The 18,597-nt window shown below is 41.7% G+C and overlaps 1 protein-coding gene across 8 annotated transcripts in view; it reads left to right on the top strand.

Annotated features, from left to right (window-relative positions):
- RARB (retinoic acid receptor beta) overlaps nt 1–18,597 on the top strand; it is a 331,295-nt gene that overhangs the window by 225,693 nt on the left and 87,005 nt on the right. Inside the window, exon 1 of one of the 8 annotated variants that reach the window (XM_083825378.1) lies at nt 13,484–14,166. The exons of 6 other annotated variants lie outside the window; for them this stretch is intronic. In XM_083825378.1, coding sequence (XP_083681504.1) covers nt 14,010–14,166 — 157 coding nt within the window. In that variant the 5' untranslated portion in view covers nt 13,484–14,009. Of the gene's footprint in view, nt 1–13,483; nt 14,167–18,597 lie in introns of those variants that run through there. One more of the 8 variants, XM_083825380.1, reaches the window with a different exon arrangement.

Genomic DNA, 18,597 nt, shown 5'->3' with positions numbered 1-18,597 from the left:
GTTTTAAGGGAATAAAATTACACCCATTTATTTACATAGCAGCTGTCAAAGCATGATATTCTGTTCTCCAAATGTAAGCAAAAAAAAAAAAAAAAAAGTTCATCCCCTGGTTTGCTATCTTCAAATTGCAGGGACCTGGGTTTTGTAAACCCCCCTCCTTTTTCTGAATAGTGATTAAAAGGAAAAAAAAAAAAAAAAAAAAGATCTGCCAGGAGCGCAAAACCTCTAAGTTATTGTCACGCTGGTGTCACTTACTAAAGCCGTGTAATAGGTTTGTGAGAGAGACCTTCAGAAGAGAGAAACGTCTGTGTATCTTTCAGTGGGAGCTCTGACGAGGAAAGCCGTGCCTTAAATCCTTACGGTCTTTACTTGGCATCAGCTCTATCTCCCCAGCTCCTATTCAGGCCCACACAAAAGGTTGTTTTGTTTTGTTTTTGCAAAGAGTAAAATAAAATCTTAACTGTGTTTTTCTTTTTAATATCGGGAGCATAATAAGGTTGCTGAAGAAAAAGAAAGCCAACCAGTAAGTCTGGGATGTCTCTCATTTCTTTAACAGCTACAGAGTGTGTGCAGCTGAGAGCTGCCAGTTGGATCTTAGCAGGAGAGAAACCACTTTAGTTTATTTGGTTTGTATATGGAATAACATTTTTCTTGCCTCGGAATACTTGTTTGTCATCACTCCCCCTTTGTGTTTATGTTCTGCTTGGAAATAGTCTCCGTGCTGTATATGCATTTGCCAGGATGTGCACATAAACAATGTTCCATTATGGCCTGTTCTGCATACTCCTTATTTACACCATATACATCCCGCAGTAAACACGTTGGGCAATGACAGAGAGCAAACTCTTCGAGGCCCCTTTTTTCAGTTAGTCCAGACTTTCTGCCATATGCTTGCTGAGGTCCCACTTCTATTCATGTTTTTATTAGGTAGAAAAAAAGTGTCCAGACTTCCAACAAAGCAGCTTTTGTGTTCTCTGTCAAAAAAAATCTTCTCCTATGAAATGTTGATAGAAGTACCCAGAGCCCTTGGGGGGGGGGGCGGGATCTGAATAGCCCCATGGTTAACGCACAGGAGGGGAAAGCAGGAGAGCCCGGCTACGATTTTAGCTTTTTTGCATGCTGTTAATGAATATCGTTTAACATTCCCTTTCTTTAGTTTTCCATTTGGAAATCAGGGGTCACAGCCCTCGTCCCGATGCTCGTTATGAAGGGCTATGGTTTTAAAGTGTAAATTGCTGTCGGAGTCTTAGCTGGAAGAGACGAGGGGAGCAAAATCCTGTTTAGTGTAACATGACATGGAAGTTTGACTTAGAGTGTAGGTGCTGTTTAGTGAAACTACAGAAGCATGGTAAAAAAAAGTTTTACAGTGGCATAAATCATTTTTAGTGACTCTGCACTTGAAAATGGTCAGATTAGATCTTTTTCTCATTGATTTTGGATTTGCTTAATGATTCCAGCCCTGAGATCATAAAGCTCTATGTAAGATGTAAAAGATATGGGAAAATATCTTTAACCTCTAGATTTAAACTCCGTGTTTCTTTTGACATTGAAATACTGCAATGACCTGGTAATGTTTTCCAATGTTTTAATTTTTGCTGATGTACAAAAATATCACAGAAGAGCTGATTCGTAATTATTACACATGGTATTGCATAAATTTCTTCCTAATTAAAAAGCTTCTAAATTCTGAATAATCAATTTATGAAGGCATATGGTTTTGACAAATTATACATTTAATTTCTAAAGATTTATTAGAAATTTGACCTGCAGCTAGTTAATTATGGGTTATAGTACTGATGCAGTAATGCTGGAGATTGATATAATGATACGGTTGCAAATTTATTTTCATGTCTCCTACCTTAGCAGCAAGACATTGGAATACACCTATATTTTGTACTGTCTTGTTCGTTATGCAGGAAAGCATTAGTTTAATGAAGGGGACAAATATTTGATGGGTATCTGGTACCATTTGCAGGAGAAGGTATTTTTAGCAGAATATAAGCACATTGAACCTAGTCTTTCAGATTTTACCCTTTCAGAGGCCAAGTTCCCAAGAGCGTCCATCATAATTTTAGCTGAATAATGATAGCCAAATATAAATTATTTTCTTAACCCACAAAAAGGAATGGAAGTGATTCTTGCTAATGCATTTTTACACAGCAAAATATTTTTCAAAGTATTTCTTTTTGGACTAATCTCCTGTACACTGTATTGATACTCAGAGTTTTATGAAGAGAGCAACTAAGCTGTTTAAGAAGAGCTGTCAAGATATCATGCATGAAAACAAATTTAATAATAAATATAATTTAAGATTTAAAAAAAAAATCTATAGTGCTGGATTTACAAGCAGTCTGTGTGAACTGTAGAGAGAAAATACAGATGAACTTTTGGTGTGTGAAACGTTTAGAAAAGGAAGGCATGTCTGAAGCATATGTGTACGTTCTTTTGCTAGTATACAAAGGTTACATGCTATTTTTGAAGCAATTAAGAAAGAAGAAAAAAAGAAGCTTTAATAAGTTTCTCTCTGTATTACTTGACCAATTTGATTTTTCATTTCTTCTGACTACTCTTGGTTTAAATGGGGGCCAGGAGCCTCTGCTGAGCAGTGAATACCCTCCTGAAGAGGAGATGCTGGCAGGAGGTGTGTGTTACGGGATCTGCTGCTCTAATGCATCCGGGTGCAAGAACGGTGGGTAAGGAAAGAGGAATGCAAGAAGGCTTGGTCCAAGGCTTCTCCTTCAGCTGAGATTGTCCCTGGGTCTTCCAGGGAAAAGGAAAGCTATAGTCTTAACCTTGCTTCTCTGAAATGGGGCCATGCCAATGGTGCCTGCCCTTCCTAGGCTTGGTTAGTGCCTCTTGGCCCGTGCGTCTGGCTTTGGGGTGTGAAAAGAAGAAATGAGATACAAAGCTCTCACCTGTCGTGATCAGAAGATGGTCAGAAAGAAGTTTATATCACATCAGTCTGATCTCTTTATCTTCCCCACTGGAAACCCAGTAGCTCCTTTTCCTAATGGTATACAGCTGTGGCTCACAGCAGTGAAGTGTAATCGCACAATGTATGCCCTGAGTGAGGACGTGTGCCCTTCCAGTCCCCTCTGTTTCATCTCTCCTTCCCAAAGCAGGGAGAGGGGGGAAACAGCGGGGCCGAACTGTAAGATTTTAAAAAGGGAGAGCTTTAGGAATCTTCATTGTCTTGGCTTTTGACATTTTTAGGATCAAACTTTGTTATCCCTAATAACTAGGAGAGGGGGAATATCAGCATGCTAATTTTTATATCATACTTACGCTTATATTTAATGCATGCACACATAAATGTAATGCAGTTCTAAAAACAAAATAAGGAAATTGCTGTAATGAAATAAATTGAGATTATCATGTAATTATTTGATGCCAGTAATTAGAAAGAACTATTTAAGAAAAAAAAAAAAAGGTATCATGAGATTTGGAAGAGTTTTTTAAGAGTTTACAGTAGTCAGCTTGTATAGTTCTGAATGAAAGTAACACATTCTGGGATGGTGTAAAATTCTCTTATAGATTGCTTAAGTACTGCCTGCATCAGCTCAGGATTTTTTAATGCTTCAGCAATTATCCATACAGAAGTTGATGAGTGGGCAGAATTTGGGTGAAAGAAACCATTGGTGCTTGATAAATGCAGTCCATATCGGATCCCCACAGACTAAGCATGATCTATTTTATGAAAAATACATTCTGTGTTTTCTACACGTCACAACATCTGGTAATACTGAATATAATTCGGATGGATCTAAGCTCCCTGCGCTGTCTGTATATTGTGCCATCAGTATCCCACGGTGAGTTTTGCTTTTACCCTAGTAGCATTCGACTCATTTTTTCCAAATATTTTTTGCAGGCCTACAAAATTATTTTGCGGCGGGGGGAGGAAAAGGTGTTTTGAATCATGTCAAAGACATTTACTGGGAAAGGGTTAATCTGCCCTCAGGAGTTGCTATGTAACTGAGTCCTGCTGGGAGAGTCAGGGTTTCCAGCCAATGAGGCTCGGACCGACAATACAAAGCATCTATCTTGTGTTTCTTACGTGTTGTCAGTTATTGGAGGTTTTCTGAACTAGAATTACACTCCAGCTCCTTTCATACTCTCCTGCAGTCTTAAATAATTGTATTCCACACCAAAGTCAGAAAATAACAGTGCAATGGCATACATTTATCCCTGAAAATGTTACTTTTTGACAACTTTGAGCAGTGTGTGGAAAGATCTGTCTTGCACCAAAACTGGAAAACTTTTAAAAGATGGTGTTTCCAAAAGAACTTTGCTTTCGATCCTCAGGAAAACCTTCTCCTACCTTTATGTCCTCACCCGTGTTCGCAGCCTTCAGAGCATGTTCTTGTGCAGAAAGAGTGGCTAAACATCTGAACCTTAAGCTTCCTTCCTGCCTAAGATATTTCAAGAAGCCGGTATTGATTTTCACTGTGTCCTGACTAGACTCTCTATTTAGCTATTCCTCTTCTTAAGTCCACTCAAGGCTTGAGGGCTGAAGCATGAATTCTTTATTTTCTCCCTTAGAAGAGCCAGGTGTGTTTTCTCAAAGTCTCCCGGCTTAAGGAAAGCCTCAGTGATTGCGCCAATACATTTGTATGGAAGAGGTGGCACTTCTGAGTTTTTTGTTGTTTTTCCTTTTTTCCTGGAGGAGATCCACCTAAAGTCCCTTTGAAGGCTGCTGATAAGATGAGGGGGAGACTAAGCCTGGCCTGTAAAAACACTACTTAGGAATCTGCTTCAACTGTTGGGTTCTGATAGGAAGCAAAGGAGTGGAGTGGTATTTGTCAACATGTCACTGAATTCTCAATATGTTTTACACTTCGCTTGGATCTTTGTGCCTCATTTTTTCCAGCGAGGTTCTGCCTGATAATTTGTGTTGGCAAAGCTCTTAGCCTTTCTTACATGCTTAGGCAGACCTGCCTCCGAGTGACATAATGTTCCAGCATTGTTCAGCTAGCAGAATAGGCTCAAGTATCAATGGTCTGCATTTGTACTCTTAGCGAGTCTGTTCTAGAAAAAATAAATTAACAAGTTTCAGACAAATTTAGGTATCCAGTAGGTGGAACTTTAACTTCCTAAAGTCTTTAAATGGCACATATTCACTAACTTGGCGCTTAGGATCTTGTCAAAGATAACATGATGTTGCAATTTTAAGGAGAATTCTATCGTTTGTCGGAATTGGGAGCACGCATATGCCTCATTCGTGTTATTAAACCTCCTGGGGGTTGAGGCTTATTTCCCCATCTATTCATCTTGATAGTTTCTTGAAGAAGTTGAGCCACAACTCTGTCTTCTGGTGTATTGTTTAGGATACTCCATGCTGAAGACAGAAAGGATGGATGCAGCAAGGGCTAAATCTTGGACTCATCTGTGGGAGGGAAAGAGGTTCCTTCTACACATTCTTCTTTGTAGGTCTCCATATCAAGGCAGTTGAAGTTTGTTCTTCTGATAGCCTACAGCTGATAAGAATGCATGGAAGATTAATGTACCATGAATGCGAAGCCTGTTTCTTAGGAGGTTTGCCCAAAACTGTAGAGGGATTAAAAGGAAATTTTTTGCTTTTAGTGTGACGGCAAGGTCTATGGAGAATTGTTCAGCCAGAAGAAGGCTCAAGATATCAAAATGAAGGGTTTTGGTCTGTCTTACACAAAACAGATTTGATAGCTTTGTAGATCTGTCAAGCCTTATGTGCTGCATTATGTTCTTTAAGACCACCTTGCACATCCTCCCCTACACGTGGTCCCAAAAGGGAAAAAAACTCATGATACTGCACAATGGTTGGGGCAATATGCTGTTGACCACTGCGGTCTCCAGTTCCACTTCAGCTTTGTTTATTCCCCCCTGCCCCCAGTGTCCCCCTCCAAAAAAAAAAAGTTGCCAGTCATGATTCCCTGAGTGAGCAGGGCCATAATATAAGTGGACATCCAGTCTCTTCTGTGCCTCACTGTGGGTATCTTGCAGACCAACGGAATGGGAATTTGAGGATTCTCTTTAACCAGCATGGGACTATCTTAATCAAGCAGGTTGAGACCATGCAGATTCTGCTTTGTGGATTGAAATTGCAGAGATCAAGTAGAATTTGAGGAATGCGCCCAAGAGCAACTTGATTGGTGTACGCTAATATAGTTTGAAAACCAGAAAACATCTTTCCAACGTTTTAGACCAGGCATCGTTTGTGCTGCCATTGCTTGTACTGAATGCTGGAGTCAAGCCCAGCCTGATTTTTCCAGTCTGTTGAGATCCTGTCTATGTCTGAATGTTACATCAGCATAACAACTGAGGGTAAGGCAGTGATCTTTCCTTTTCTGAAAGAGTTGTACCTGCAACAGCCTAGTCACGGACACTGTTATTGTAGCATAAAAGGGATATACAGAATCCCTTACCTACTCAGCAATAGTTCCCCTGTGATAACCTGTGTGCTTTTAAAACTGACCCTGCTAGCAAAGTTTACTTTTCAGGCTACATCGATATAGTTAAAGTGATAGCAGCGTTCCTAAGAGGATGCGTGCCCTCAGTTAATTCATGCAGTATTGCTGGCACGTATTCCGCAAAAGAAAATAGCAGTGACAAATTGGCAAATTGTTTTCTTGTTTCTGGGTAACTCTACATCACTTGCAGCAAAAATGCATGTGTGCTGTTCTCCAGCCTGTGCCCACATAGGATGTACATCTCCACAATAAAACTAAGGTACAATTTTAAAGTACGTTAGAGCAACAAGCAGGGTCACATAATGACCATAATTACCAGGGGCTTTCAGGCTGTACCACCACATTTCCATCACTGTCCTTACCTCTGCTATCTAGGTAGATATGCCAGCACGTTTTCCTTCACTCCTTCATTTTGCTGCTTGAGATACCCACAGGTAGGACGTTGGATTGTTCTTTCAGTGTTTGATGTAGGCTTGATGGGCCAACTAGCTAAGCAGGAGTGGAATTGTCACGAATACGTGCACCAGGCTGCCAAGCTGCCGGTCTGTTCTGGTTTACACTAGTGGCACAATCCAATCCATTGATTCTCCGTCAGGTTTTTTGTGACCAGAGCTCTGTGCAGGTGCATTGCTGCTATTTGTGGGCTTCTGGGATCATCCTGTATAGGTTGTCTGCAGCAGTGCATGAGCCCTAAATGCTGCTTGAGTCTGCCTTAGATTTTCCTAATAGGGCTTACATAAGGCTTTAGTCTTTGTCAGGATATAGGCCTGCACTGAACTGTAGTTCTATTTTTTTCTCAGTAATTTTGGCCTTTTCTTGGAAGAAAGTCACTAGGGCTAATTTTTCCCTAAGAGTTTAAGATGCCATCAGTGAAATTCTAGAAATGCTGTTGTCCCAGTTTCTGTTCTGCTCCTGGTCCCAGCTGGGGTTGTAAGATGTCTGTGTTTGGAGCTCCGTTTATTCGGTGTTTTCTAACTTCATTTATGTGCACACTGTGAGGTGCCTTTCAGGATATCAGAACAACGGGAGATATTACCCTTCTGTTAGGTAACTTTTGATTTTTTTTCCTCTTGAAAAGGGCAGAAACAAAGCAGTTAAATAGCCTTTTGGAATCTCTGTTATTATTTTTAAAAGAGCTCTGTGCTCTTTTGCCTTCAGCCAGCTATGAACATATGCAGCATACAGGAAACTTTATTGTTAGAAGAAGTATTCTCTGCAGTTTAACATTCAATATTTCTACTTGCTCTTCTGCTCTTTCTTACCTCTTGCTTCTACTTACAGTTTATAGATCTCCCAGCCCTCATTCTCCCCGGATTATATAATGCAATGTGTCAGTGCCATGCATGGCACCGTAGTTACCTCAGCATTTCCATTATAACTCTCTGTTCTGAGGGATTTATAAGCTAGCAGTAAAAATCTCTTTCTTGGCTAAGCCTTGAAACAACAGTTTCTGGTCATTTAAAAAGAAAGCAAAATGAAACAGAACTTTTTTTTTTTCCCCTTCTTTTACTGGCAGCCATTTAGCATAGTGTTTGCAGGATCTCCCAAACAGCAAGCGAAGGCTATTCAGCATGCAGCCAATTTTAAATGTAATAATACTTTCTTTTCTTTTTTTTTTTTTAATCCTTCAAACATACATGTCATTCAGGCTTTAGGCTGATGATGTCATTGCTTGTTTGCCAGCCTTTCTGGAACGGACAGCAGTCAGCCTTTTGGGCCTCAGAGGTGCAGCTTTGACTATGTTTTCCTCTACTCACAACATAGATAAGTTTTATGGGGTTGTGTTTTTTGTATGTTGTTTTGTTTTTTAAAGTATTCATCCTTCTTTCTCTCAGGCTGAATAACTTTCTATCTCCTTTTGTGACGTGGAGCTACAAATTTATCACGATCCAAAAGAGACATTGGGTATACATGAATATCTACAATGTCAGGATTACTCTAAAAACCAAATTTGGAAAGGATATTAAATCTCATGCTCTAATGCTGAAGTGACTCACTGTTAGAGAAGAGGCTATTTGGGAACCTGTGGGTGAGTTTCACTTTGCCAGTCACTGGGGATTCCTGCGTTCTCCTTAGGAAGATCTAGTAGCAGTCAGTCTTAGAAATGGGCTGCTGAACCAGATACCCTTCCAGTTTTATCAGCTAGGGCAGTTCTCTCTCCCTGGCTTAGGGCCAAGGGAATGTAAAACGCAGAGTGGATTCTAAGAAACATGGTAGCATGCTTCAGATTGTGGAGATGGATTCTTTTCATTGCCTTTAAGTTAAGCAATCAGCTATAAAGGCATCTTTACAAACACATACCCACCGATTACAACAGACTAAAAGCCTTTATCGGTTAGGTGACTTGCAGGCTTGTTGCATGCCCAGGTTCTGGATCTGGAGCTGACTAACTCTGCTTTTCCCATCTAAAATCAAATATTGTTCTGTGCTGAATACTTTTTCGCCAGTTGCTGTTACATTTCAGGCCTGAAGTAATTCTTCCTGTTACGTGCAAATTCCTGTTTCAGTCATTGTGAGTTGCGTATAGTAGCATACATCAGTCACAAGAAAACCCTTGACTTAATTTCACTGTACTTCATGGTCATCCATGCCATTTGTGTCATTTTGTGCCAGTAATTTTACTGTTTTTATTTTCTTGGGGGCCGTTCTTGCTCAGGATTGATCTCCATTTCATCAGAACTACCTTAGAGTTTTAAATATGCAGCCATCACTGTGTCCCAGTGATTTTCTTCCCCACAATTTTTTAACATCATTCTTGTGCTTGAGACATGAGGAAAACATCCTACAACACTAAAAAAATACATGTAGTGTTAGGGTGATTCAGATTCTTGGATTTGAAACCCCGTATCACCAGTTGGAGGGGAAAAAAAAAAAGCGCCAAGGCAGACAAGCACTGTTTCATATTAACATCTATTCTCAATGAAGAGGTAAAAATCAAAGCCCCTGTGTGTGAGGCAGGGTTAGTGAACTGCCAGTGATTCTCCCAGCAACTGACACAAAGGAATCTGTGAGTATCAAAGCTGAGGCAGCAAGCTTAGTGTCAGCTCTTGCCTAGGGAGTAGAAGAAAACATCACTTTGTCTCTGCTTTCACTGCTTAAACACACACATCATTCACTAGTAACCATTTACTCTGCTGTCAAAACTGTTTCAAGAGAGTGCTACGTTTGATTAATAGTAAAATGCATGCATGCAAAAAAAAAGTATGCCTCCCCTGAGGTATTTCGTTTTAGAGAATTTTTGCATGTACTTCTTAATTTTTCCATGCTATAAATATGCCTGTAATATTCCAGGAGTACGGCGTTGCTTGCAGTAAAGTCATTTTTATTTAGAGAGCCTAGTGCACTAATCCTAATTCTAGTTAACGCTCTCTCTTGGTGAAGCACATTAGTGACTCCTCACACTCCTGTATTAACGAAAAAGTGACCAGCACAAACGTGTGCAGTACATGATTCATAGTGCTTCTCTCGGAATTGTCCAGTGGGTAATTGCAGTACAAAAACCAGAGAAACAGATGTAGACCCTAAACCTCGGCTGTAAATTTTTGTTTTATGATTATGGGTTTCAAATGTGCTATGTCACACTGACAAATATACAGTAACACCAAAGGAAATAGATTTCTGACTTGAACTTTTGCTTTTTTATTTCACTTGTGGCTAAGAATATGTTTATTGTAAAGTTTCTGCCATTGCAGTCTGAGAGAAAACAGATCAAAGTGGTGATGTAAAATCAAAATTTCTTTGCATGGATAAAGGGGAAGATATTGGAGGGTTGTTTCCTACTTGCACCTCTATATGAACTGGGTAGACATTTAAAATATGTGGCATGACTTAAAGTTTCATTACATTTGAATTAGGGGGCTATTAGTTATCACAATAGTTATGGTTAGTCCTGATCTAAATTAGAAAATATCCACTGTTTTATGAGTGTAGCTTTTCCTGATACTCTGTTCAAGAAAAACAAGTATCATGCTATTTCAAAGTGAATTATGAGATACATAAATGACTGTATTGTAGAAATAGTATGTGAGCAAACCATTAGACTATTTGAAGAATTCGTTAATTACATGTGGTTTTAGTAATAAGTATAAGCATTAGCACAACTATTATTCGTAATAAAACATGATGAGCTACCTGGCTCATTTAGATACAGTGTGAAAAAGCAATCTTTTTCAATTCGTATGCAGTTAAGCATGACTTCCTGACATTTACTTTCAGAAGTTGCCAGTCTCCGTTTTGAGGCACAACGGGCAGCTTTTATTTTTAAATATGGTTTTATAGGACTGGTAATGGAATAAACAGAACTGCATTTCTGTTTGTATGATTTTATTTATTTTAACTCACATGGGCAATATGTTTTTCTTGGCATAAGCTTAGGCTGTTCCAAGAGCCCTGGTCTGCACAAAACGCTATTTTCTCCCTAAGTCGGAGACTGACAAAACATACTGTGTTTTGTATGATCCCTTCCAATTATTTTTATGATGACGCATTGCATATTCCGAACTTCTCGTGCATGCTGTATCATCTGGTTAGAAAACGCTGCTTTCTAATTTAGCTTTGTTACTCAAAACAAACCAAATTGCAGCAACATAGGCAGCCGAGATTTTAACAAAAAAATTAACCACTTTTCCACTTTCCTTTATGCTGTGGAGAATTCTGCTTGCTGGGCTGAAAATGTTTAAACAAGCCTTCCCTAAAGGGTGACTTTTTGGATAAACATGTGCTGCGCATAATTTTCAGATTACAGAGTGTCAGGGACTTCATTAGCTTGAGGACTTCCAGCATGGGGGAGGACACCCTGACGAACTTAGAAAGTCCTTAAAAAGTGTTAAACTTCAGCTTTGTCCGTCTTCTACGTAGAGGGAATATGGAAAAAGACACTGCCTGCTGCAGGGACAGCTAGAGTGCTCGTGTCTGAGGGGGGAAAAAAGCATTAAGAAAAGCTTTTGTTTTTATCTCTTCAGGCAGATTTGCTTTCAGATTACAGCAGGTCTTTTTGCTGGCTCCTTGTCTGCAGTATGGATGTATCAGTTTCAAGGGAGCAAGTGTGCATGGGTTTTCTTTTTTCTTTTTAATATTCTTGAACCTTTGTGAAAAGTTTTGTTAACGCAATTTACAGGCATTGTCGAAGAGCTCTCAGATCATCAAAGGACTTTTTGTAGAGAGAGGACATCACATCCATTAAACTGGTTGCACAGGTCCAAGAGTGAATCTCTCTCCAGTATTTCTTTACAGTCCTCGATTGTGTGCCTTTTCCTTGCTCAGTGTCCCCTGCTCAGCCAGACTCTGATCTTGGGGTTTTAGAAAAGGTGCAGTAATGGAGTGTTTCATTTTTCAGTTTCCTAACCCGAGCTAGTTTTCGATTTTCAGAAATGCTGAGAAGCCACACAAGTGACTGGAGGGGAAAAGGGAGGGACGGCTGCAAGGCAGAGAAAGGAGGGAAGCGCTCGCCTCTCCTGGAGGCCGGGCTCCTTTGTGCCTCTGGAAACCTCACTCTGGGCTTGTCGGAGCTGTGAGTGCTTGCTCTGCCAGAGGCTTGGCTCGTTTGCTTAAAGTAAAAGCATGCATGTGGTCATTTAGCTCATGTTCTTTCCAGTGGGGCAGAGGGAGTGTTTCCAGGCTCATCAATGTTATTTTTCATTTTTAAAGTGCATGTAGCGATAAGGACTCGGTGGAGTCTCTCTGCAAGCAAGACTTTGCAGGAGGTTGCTATTTACAGAAAAAAAAGCCAGAGCTTTGCTCAGGCTTGACACAAAGGGTAGGCCAGACACAAAGCGTAGGCCAGCAGCGAGGCGAGCACACCACGTTGGCTCCCCTGGCACCAGGGGCGCTGGGCGCTCTGGCCAGCCACCCAGCAAGGCCTCGCATCCCATTCCCCTCATGGGGCCACACGGGAGGGCTGCCAGCAGCGCTGCTGGGTGGGCTTTGGGGTGGGCTGCCAGCCTTGAGGAGGAGGTGGGAGCAGCCCAAAATGCTTTCGAAATGGCGGTGAGGGAGGAGGTGGTGGTGGCCTCCTGGGCGCAAGGGGCAGCCGGGTCCCCTGCCTGGGGGCAGCCACGCTTTTGGGGCACGGGATGAGCTCTGATTGTGTCCAGCCCCCACAAAGCTGCCAGCTCTCACCCCACGGGGAGCTGGGGCTCATTAGCCCCACGAAAGCTGATACAGCCCCTGGAGCCAGCCCTGCCCCTTTTTGCTAATCAGAGACAGGCGGGACCGGCCCTGGGAGCAGCAGCCGGGGCAGGGTGAGGAGGGGGTTGCGGGGCTGCCTCCTGCCCTAGGCCAGGCTCCGGTCTTGCCGCCCTCGGGCCTCCGTGGGCACGGGGCAGGGACCCGGCTCAGCAGGGAAACCTGGGAGCTCTGGGCAGCGTTGCCTGGCTCCTCCACAGCCGTAATAACCCATCTGTGTGAGAACAGGGGTGGTGAGGAGAGATGGGGACCCGGCCGCACAGCAGGGATGGGCCCGCACGGTGGCTGCCAGGAGCAGGGCTGGTGCCAGCCACCACTGCTGTGGGTGGCGGTGCCCTGCGGGGTGAGGCTGCTCCCGCGGCCCCAGCAGCCGGGGCGAAGCCCGTGTCCGTGACTGCGGTGCGGCTGCGGCCGCCCGCGCCTTGCTCGCGGCCTCCCCCGGGGAGTAGAGGAATGTGGCGGGGGGAGAAGGGAAGCGGGGAGGGGGGCCCAGAAGTTTTAGCAAACGGAGCTGAAATCTGCAAACCCTCCGTTCCCTGCAACCACCTAAAACAGCGCTGCGCAAAACAGCTTCCCGGCCGGCGCGGGGCCCGTTTTCTATTCCCGGCGTGCTTCCCTCCTGATTTTAATTTTATTCTTTTTTTTTTTTAAATTATTTAAATTTTATTTTTCATCCGCGCGTGCGCTCGCCTCCCCGCTCGCCGCCGTACCCCGGCGGAGCGGGGCGACCCGGGGAGGGCCGCAGCTCGCCCCGGCCGCCCGCTGCCTGCTGGCTGCCGGGCTGCCGGGAGTTTTTAAGCCGTGTGAGAATCCTGGGAGCTGGTGATGTCAGACGCCTGGGTCATTTGAAGGTTAGCAGCCTGGGAAGGGTTCACAGAAAGTTCACTCGCATATATTAGGCAATTCAATCTTTCATTCTGTGTGACACAAGTAGTAGGAAGTGAGCTGTTCAGAGGCAGAAGGATCTATTCATGGCTGAGGGGGATCCAGAGGTCCTACCGGAGCGGTTTCGTCCCCGGGACTCGGGCCGTCCGCGCGGCACGAGGAGCGGCACGCAGCCGGCGAGCGCCTGAGGAGCGGGACTGGTTCTAAAGAAATTTTGGGGGAGATTGATCGGAGCTAAAACTTGGAATGCGGCTCGCTTCCCCCCATCTTGCTGGATTGGCTGGGCAGCCTGGAAAATGGTAAATGATCATTTGGATCAATTACAGGCTTTTAGCTGTGTTGTCTGTCATAATTCATGATTCTGGTCTGGGAAAAAGACCAACAGCCTACGTGCCAAAAAAGGGGCAGAGTTTGATGGAGTTGGGTGTACTTTTATGTGCCATTTTCCTCCACACCTAGAGGAAAGCACTTTTGCAGGCATTCTGTGCAGGGGGAATCATGTTTGACTGTATGGATGTTCTAGCAGTGAGCCCTGCTCAGATGCTGGATTTCTACACTGCGAGTCCGTCTTCCTGCATGCTCCAGGAGAAGGCTCTCAAAGCATGCTTCAGTGGATTGGCACAAACAGAGTGGCAACACCGGCACAGTGCTCAATGTAGGTCCCAACTGTTATTTTTCCACTTTAAAGCAATTATGATTATTTGCATGTATTTAAAAAAAAAAATACTTGTAATTAACTGCAGGGGTGAGGAGGGGTGGGGGGACTTGTGCAGAATGTGGTTTGCAAGCGTTTTTTCTCCTCTGGCAAGGAAGGAAAAAGGAAAGAAGCACCGAGCTTTCTGTTTATCCCTTCATATGTCGCATATTGATCCTTAGAACTAGTTGTGAAGCCAAGCAGGAACACACAAAATTATAATATAATACAGCACTTGTAAAACTCCAACCAGTGAAGGACGAATTTACGTAACATCTCTGTAGTCGTCTTTTTTTTTTTTTTCTTTGCCTCCGTAATCTAATTTTGCACCATGTTTGATAATCTGGATGCTTGTTGTCTTGAAGTGCATTTTAGCAGAGCAGCCAAGCAATTAAAATGCTGCTCTGTGCAGTTCTTACAAAGACATTGAATTGCAGTGGGTAGGTGCCAGTCCAAAAATCAAACAGGAGTTTTAAGTTTCCTAAGAAAAGGCAATATTTCTTTGTACTGACCTTCCTGCCACCTTTCTTCTTCACTTTGTTGCTCTAAGTAGTTGCTGTTTTGCTAGAAAACTACTTACTGTGAACACCCTTTGAGTTTAACCATCAATTATTTCTATACCTTGAGATTCAGGCAGGGTTACACTAGTAACGGAGGAAGAAGAGTTAGTGGTAGGACACTTCTGAAAACGTATTATTATGTTAGAGGGTCTTGATTTTGTGCTGAAATGCATAGGTGGCAAACAATGGCAGAATTTTAACACCACAATTCCAACTTTGAGAAACGACAAGAAGTGCCAGAAAGCATCACCTTTTACTCTGCATAAAAGCTTGCAGGATGCTTCACTGCTCTGACGGTGATTTAGATAAATGACTTGGCTATCTATCAAAATGTTTTTAGTATGCTCTCGGGCACTTCAGTACACCATTAACTGTATAATTGTTTGAAATTTTTGTTATGCACTGTGTTAAAAAGTTGCTTAGTAATTAGAATAGTTCTCCCTTCGATGTAGTTTATCTCGAGAAAGTGAGTGGGAGTGAAAAATAAATTTAAAAAATGGTTGGTGAAGTAGTGTGTTTTTCTCTCTTCTCAGAAGTTTTCAGTCAGCCTATGACATTTGTGTGGGCTGAGCAAGGAAAACAGAGTCGTAAAAATCAATGACTACCAGCCTACAATGCTGCAAATATTTTGATGTCTTTACAATTAAAATTAGACTGTGAGGTTCAGCATGGGATGTTTATTTTCTCCACGCCGTTCTCAAAATGCTTCAAACGAGATAGGAAACAAAGCTCTTTCTTCCAAATAATGTTACTAGCTATGGGAGAGCTTCAGTGGGAGGGGGAACAAACAGATGTTTCACTAAAAATGTGCTTTCCTCCTATGGTTTAAACTTTCGTATAACTTTGGCAGGGATATCATGGAAACTTAGAATTAAATAAACTTTCCTGAAGTAGGAGGAATAAGCTATGATAAAAAGCTGTCATTTGCAAAATAGTCTTTAAATAACTTCTGGTTTAAAAATGTTCTGTTCATTCACTTCTATTTTGTTAATAACTAGAAGCATGATTCTTAAAAACAAAATATATGGTGTTTGTTCTTGGACAAGTTAAACACAGGATTACCCTTATCAGAATGGAATGAGTGGTAAATATGTCATTTGTTTAGGGCCTGTGATAAGAGACAAGTGTTGATAACAGCAAAGTTTAGCTAGTCAAAGAAACTCATATTAACAAAAGTAAATAAAAAAAAATACAAGGAAAATGCGTTCAGGAATCTGGTCCCATAACTTTGTAAGCAATGGGATTAGTCTTCACTGCATGGGAATTTAAAATCAGGCCAAAACCTGAATTATAATACGGTGGCTGTAATTTAAGCTGTGAAATTTAGTGGTATATAAATATGGAAAAGCAATTTAGTTAAAGTCTAAATGAAGAATTTTGTCTGATATGTAGAGCAAGTTATGTTTTTAATTTTGGAGAAAGTGTAAGCACTTTATGAGTGTGGATAAATGTATGTACACAGATTATAAAATACTCAAATTCTGAAAAAATGTAAGATTTTATGTTGTATCGCCTGCAAATATGTCAAAAAACAGAATTTTCGTGGTACAGAAAGCTATTGATGGTTTAAAGGTTGCTCCGGTGTTTACAAATACAAAGATAACAATGTTTAATTTAAACTCAAGTGTTTCTCCCTTTTTATGAAGAACTCCGTGATTAAATGAAATATAATCATAGCCAAATTTTGAAATTATTAGATGTGTAATAGATTTTTTTTTAATCTAGTTTATTGTTTTATTTTTGACTCTGCCATAAAAGCAGTACACCTGCAGCCATTGCTCTAGGCCTGAGAAATATTGCTTTGATAGAGATGTGATTGTAGAGTAAAAGGTAAATGGTTGTTAAGGGAATAATACCTGAATAGTGCAGACTCAGAACAGCCCAGCAACAGTCCCAGGCAGCATCAAGGTTTCAGCTGAAATGCTGGCAGAATTGGCCATCGCAGAGGTTAGGGCAGAGTGCTGTAGGTCTCCAACTTCAGCACATCCTCAGTATGTTAATCCTGTTACAGTTCACTAAGCCAACGCAATCCTGCCACATCACGAATTTTCTAGTCCACCAGGGTCTGCAAAGTAAAACAGAGGGTAAGATGCAACCCAAACATGACCTTAACTTGTGTGGTATTTTTTTTTTTCCTCCCCCTGTGGGGAGGAAAAACCTGCTATGGGTCTGCAACCCAAACGTTAGCCACTGCGTATTGCAAGATGTTTTACAAACACATACAAAATATATATATTATTGTGTTCATACATGTTTATATTTTTATCTGGTATTAGTTACATTGTTACAGGTTTGAAAAGAAGTTATTTATTTACAAAGAAAAGCGTGGACTAAAAATTGAGACTAGAACCAACTGTGCTTTTAATCACGAGTAATTCTCGCTCCTTTCCTTGTAAGATAAAAATCAGGTCGATATAATCAAATTAGAGGAGAATAGTTCTTAAGAGGACAAAAATGACTACAGTTAAGATCTCAAGAATGATTAATATATACTTTTAAGTCAGCTGGAATTTTCTGTACCCTCGTAGTGTAGCAACGACGATTACCAAGAGAAAACGAGTAACTTTTGGTGAAACGCGAGCTAACTAAATAGTGCGGAAGTGGGAACGGGACAAGCCCTAAGAGGGAATGAGCTGCGAGGAATGGCCATTTTCCTTTGGCCTTGGAAAAAAAGTCGGTTAATAAAAGTCTTCGTCGGTCTTCATTAATTAAACAGGTGAAAAATGAGAAGGCGCAAAACCAGAGTAAGTTTGCTTGGTAGGGTGTAGTGTTTTAGCTAATAATATAACATAAAAGCCTACTACCCACTGTGTTTTGTTACATTTAGAAGATAAGAAATTTGATGATGGCGGAAGTTATGGATGTGGCAACAGAGCGTGGCGTGGTGTGGGCACTCCTGTGGCATGCAGTTGTTGCTTGGGTTCGGTGGGAAGTGCTCGGCTGGAGGGGATCTAGAAGGTATTAACTTTCAGAAAGTTCGTGAAGATAAAAATCCAGAAGGCATACGTTTTACTTCTGAATTCCAGACTGTTACGGTGTTTGGGTCAGGTTCTTGTTCCCTGGGAGCACTGGAAATACTAGAAACATCTGTGCTCAACAGAAAAAAAAAAAAAGAAAAAAAAAAAAAAAGCTCGGTACTTTATTTTCTTTCATCTTTCTGAATTTAAAAACAAACATTTTGAAGTGAAGGACTTGTAATCTGCATTCCCAAGTATCACATTGCTGCAGGTGTGTTTGCTAGTGCCCAGAAGGCAAGATCTGTTTGAACCAGGTTATTTACTTTAAAGTTCATTTATAAACTTTACAGCTAAATCGCCAGGACTGATTTGCTTAGGAACGTAGTCTCTATTTAAATTTTTGTACTCGTGGCTTAATGCCCTGAAGTATGCGATGAGAAATGTTTGTTTCTGATCTTCTTCAATACCCAGATTTTCTCAGTCAAGACCTTGCAGGGGGGTATTTTTCTTCCAAATTAATTGAAACGAGAGCGACTGATTCCCCGTGTAGCCTCCAGTCTAGGACGCCCGATTCAGCTGCTGGCGCAGGAAAACTCTTAATGGACGTGCACCACTGTCAAAAACTCCCGCAGACAAAAATGATGAGAGGCATTCGCTGGTGAAGTCAGGGTGGGATAAGCTCGGAGGAAAAGCAATGTATCTTTGGGTGACTCCCCGCCTGCCTAATGCGTCTGTGCAGTGAAGGTGTAACTTGTCAGAACAAAGCTAGCCTGGTGCAGCGCTGCCTCGGAGAGGGTTACGCTGAAGTTAAGGAGTTGAAAGGGAAGAGATAATGTTTCAGACGGCCAAGTTACTCATCCTCGCGTCCAGCTAAA

The sequence above is a fragment of the Anser anser genome (genome assembly GCF_964211835.1).
Source record: "Anser anser genome assembly, chromosome: 2".
Lineage (NCBI taxonomy): Eukaryota > Metazoa > Chordata > Aves > Anseriformes > Anatidae > Anser > Anser anser.
Note: the sequence above shows the minus strand (reverse complement) of the source record. Positions and strands in the feature narration are given on the sequence as shown.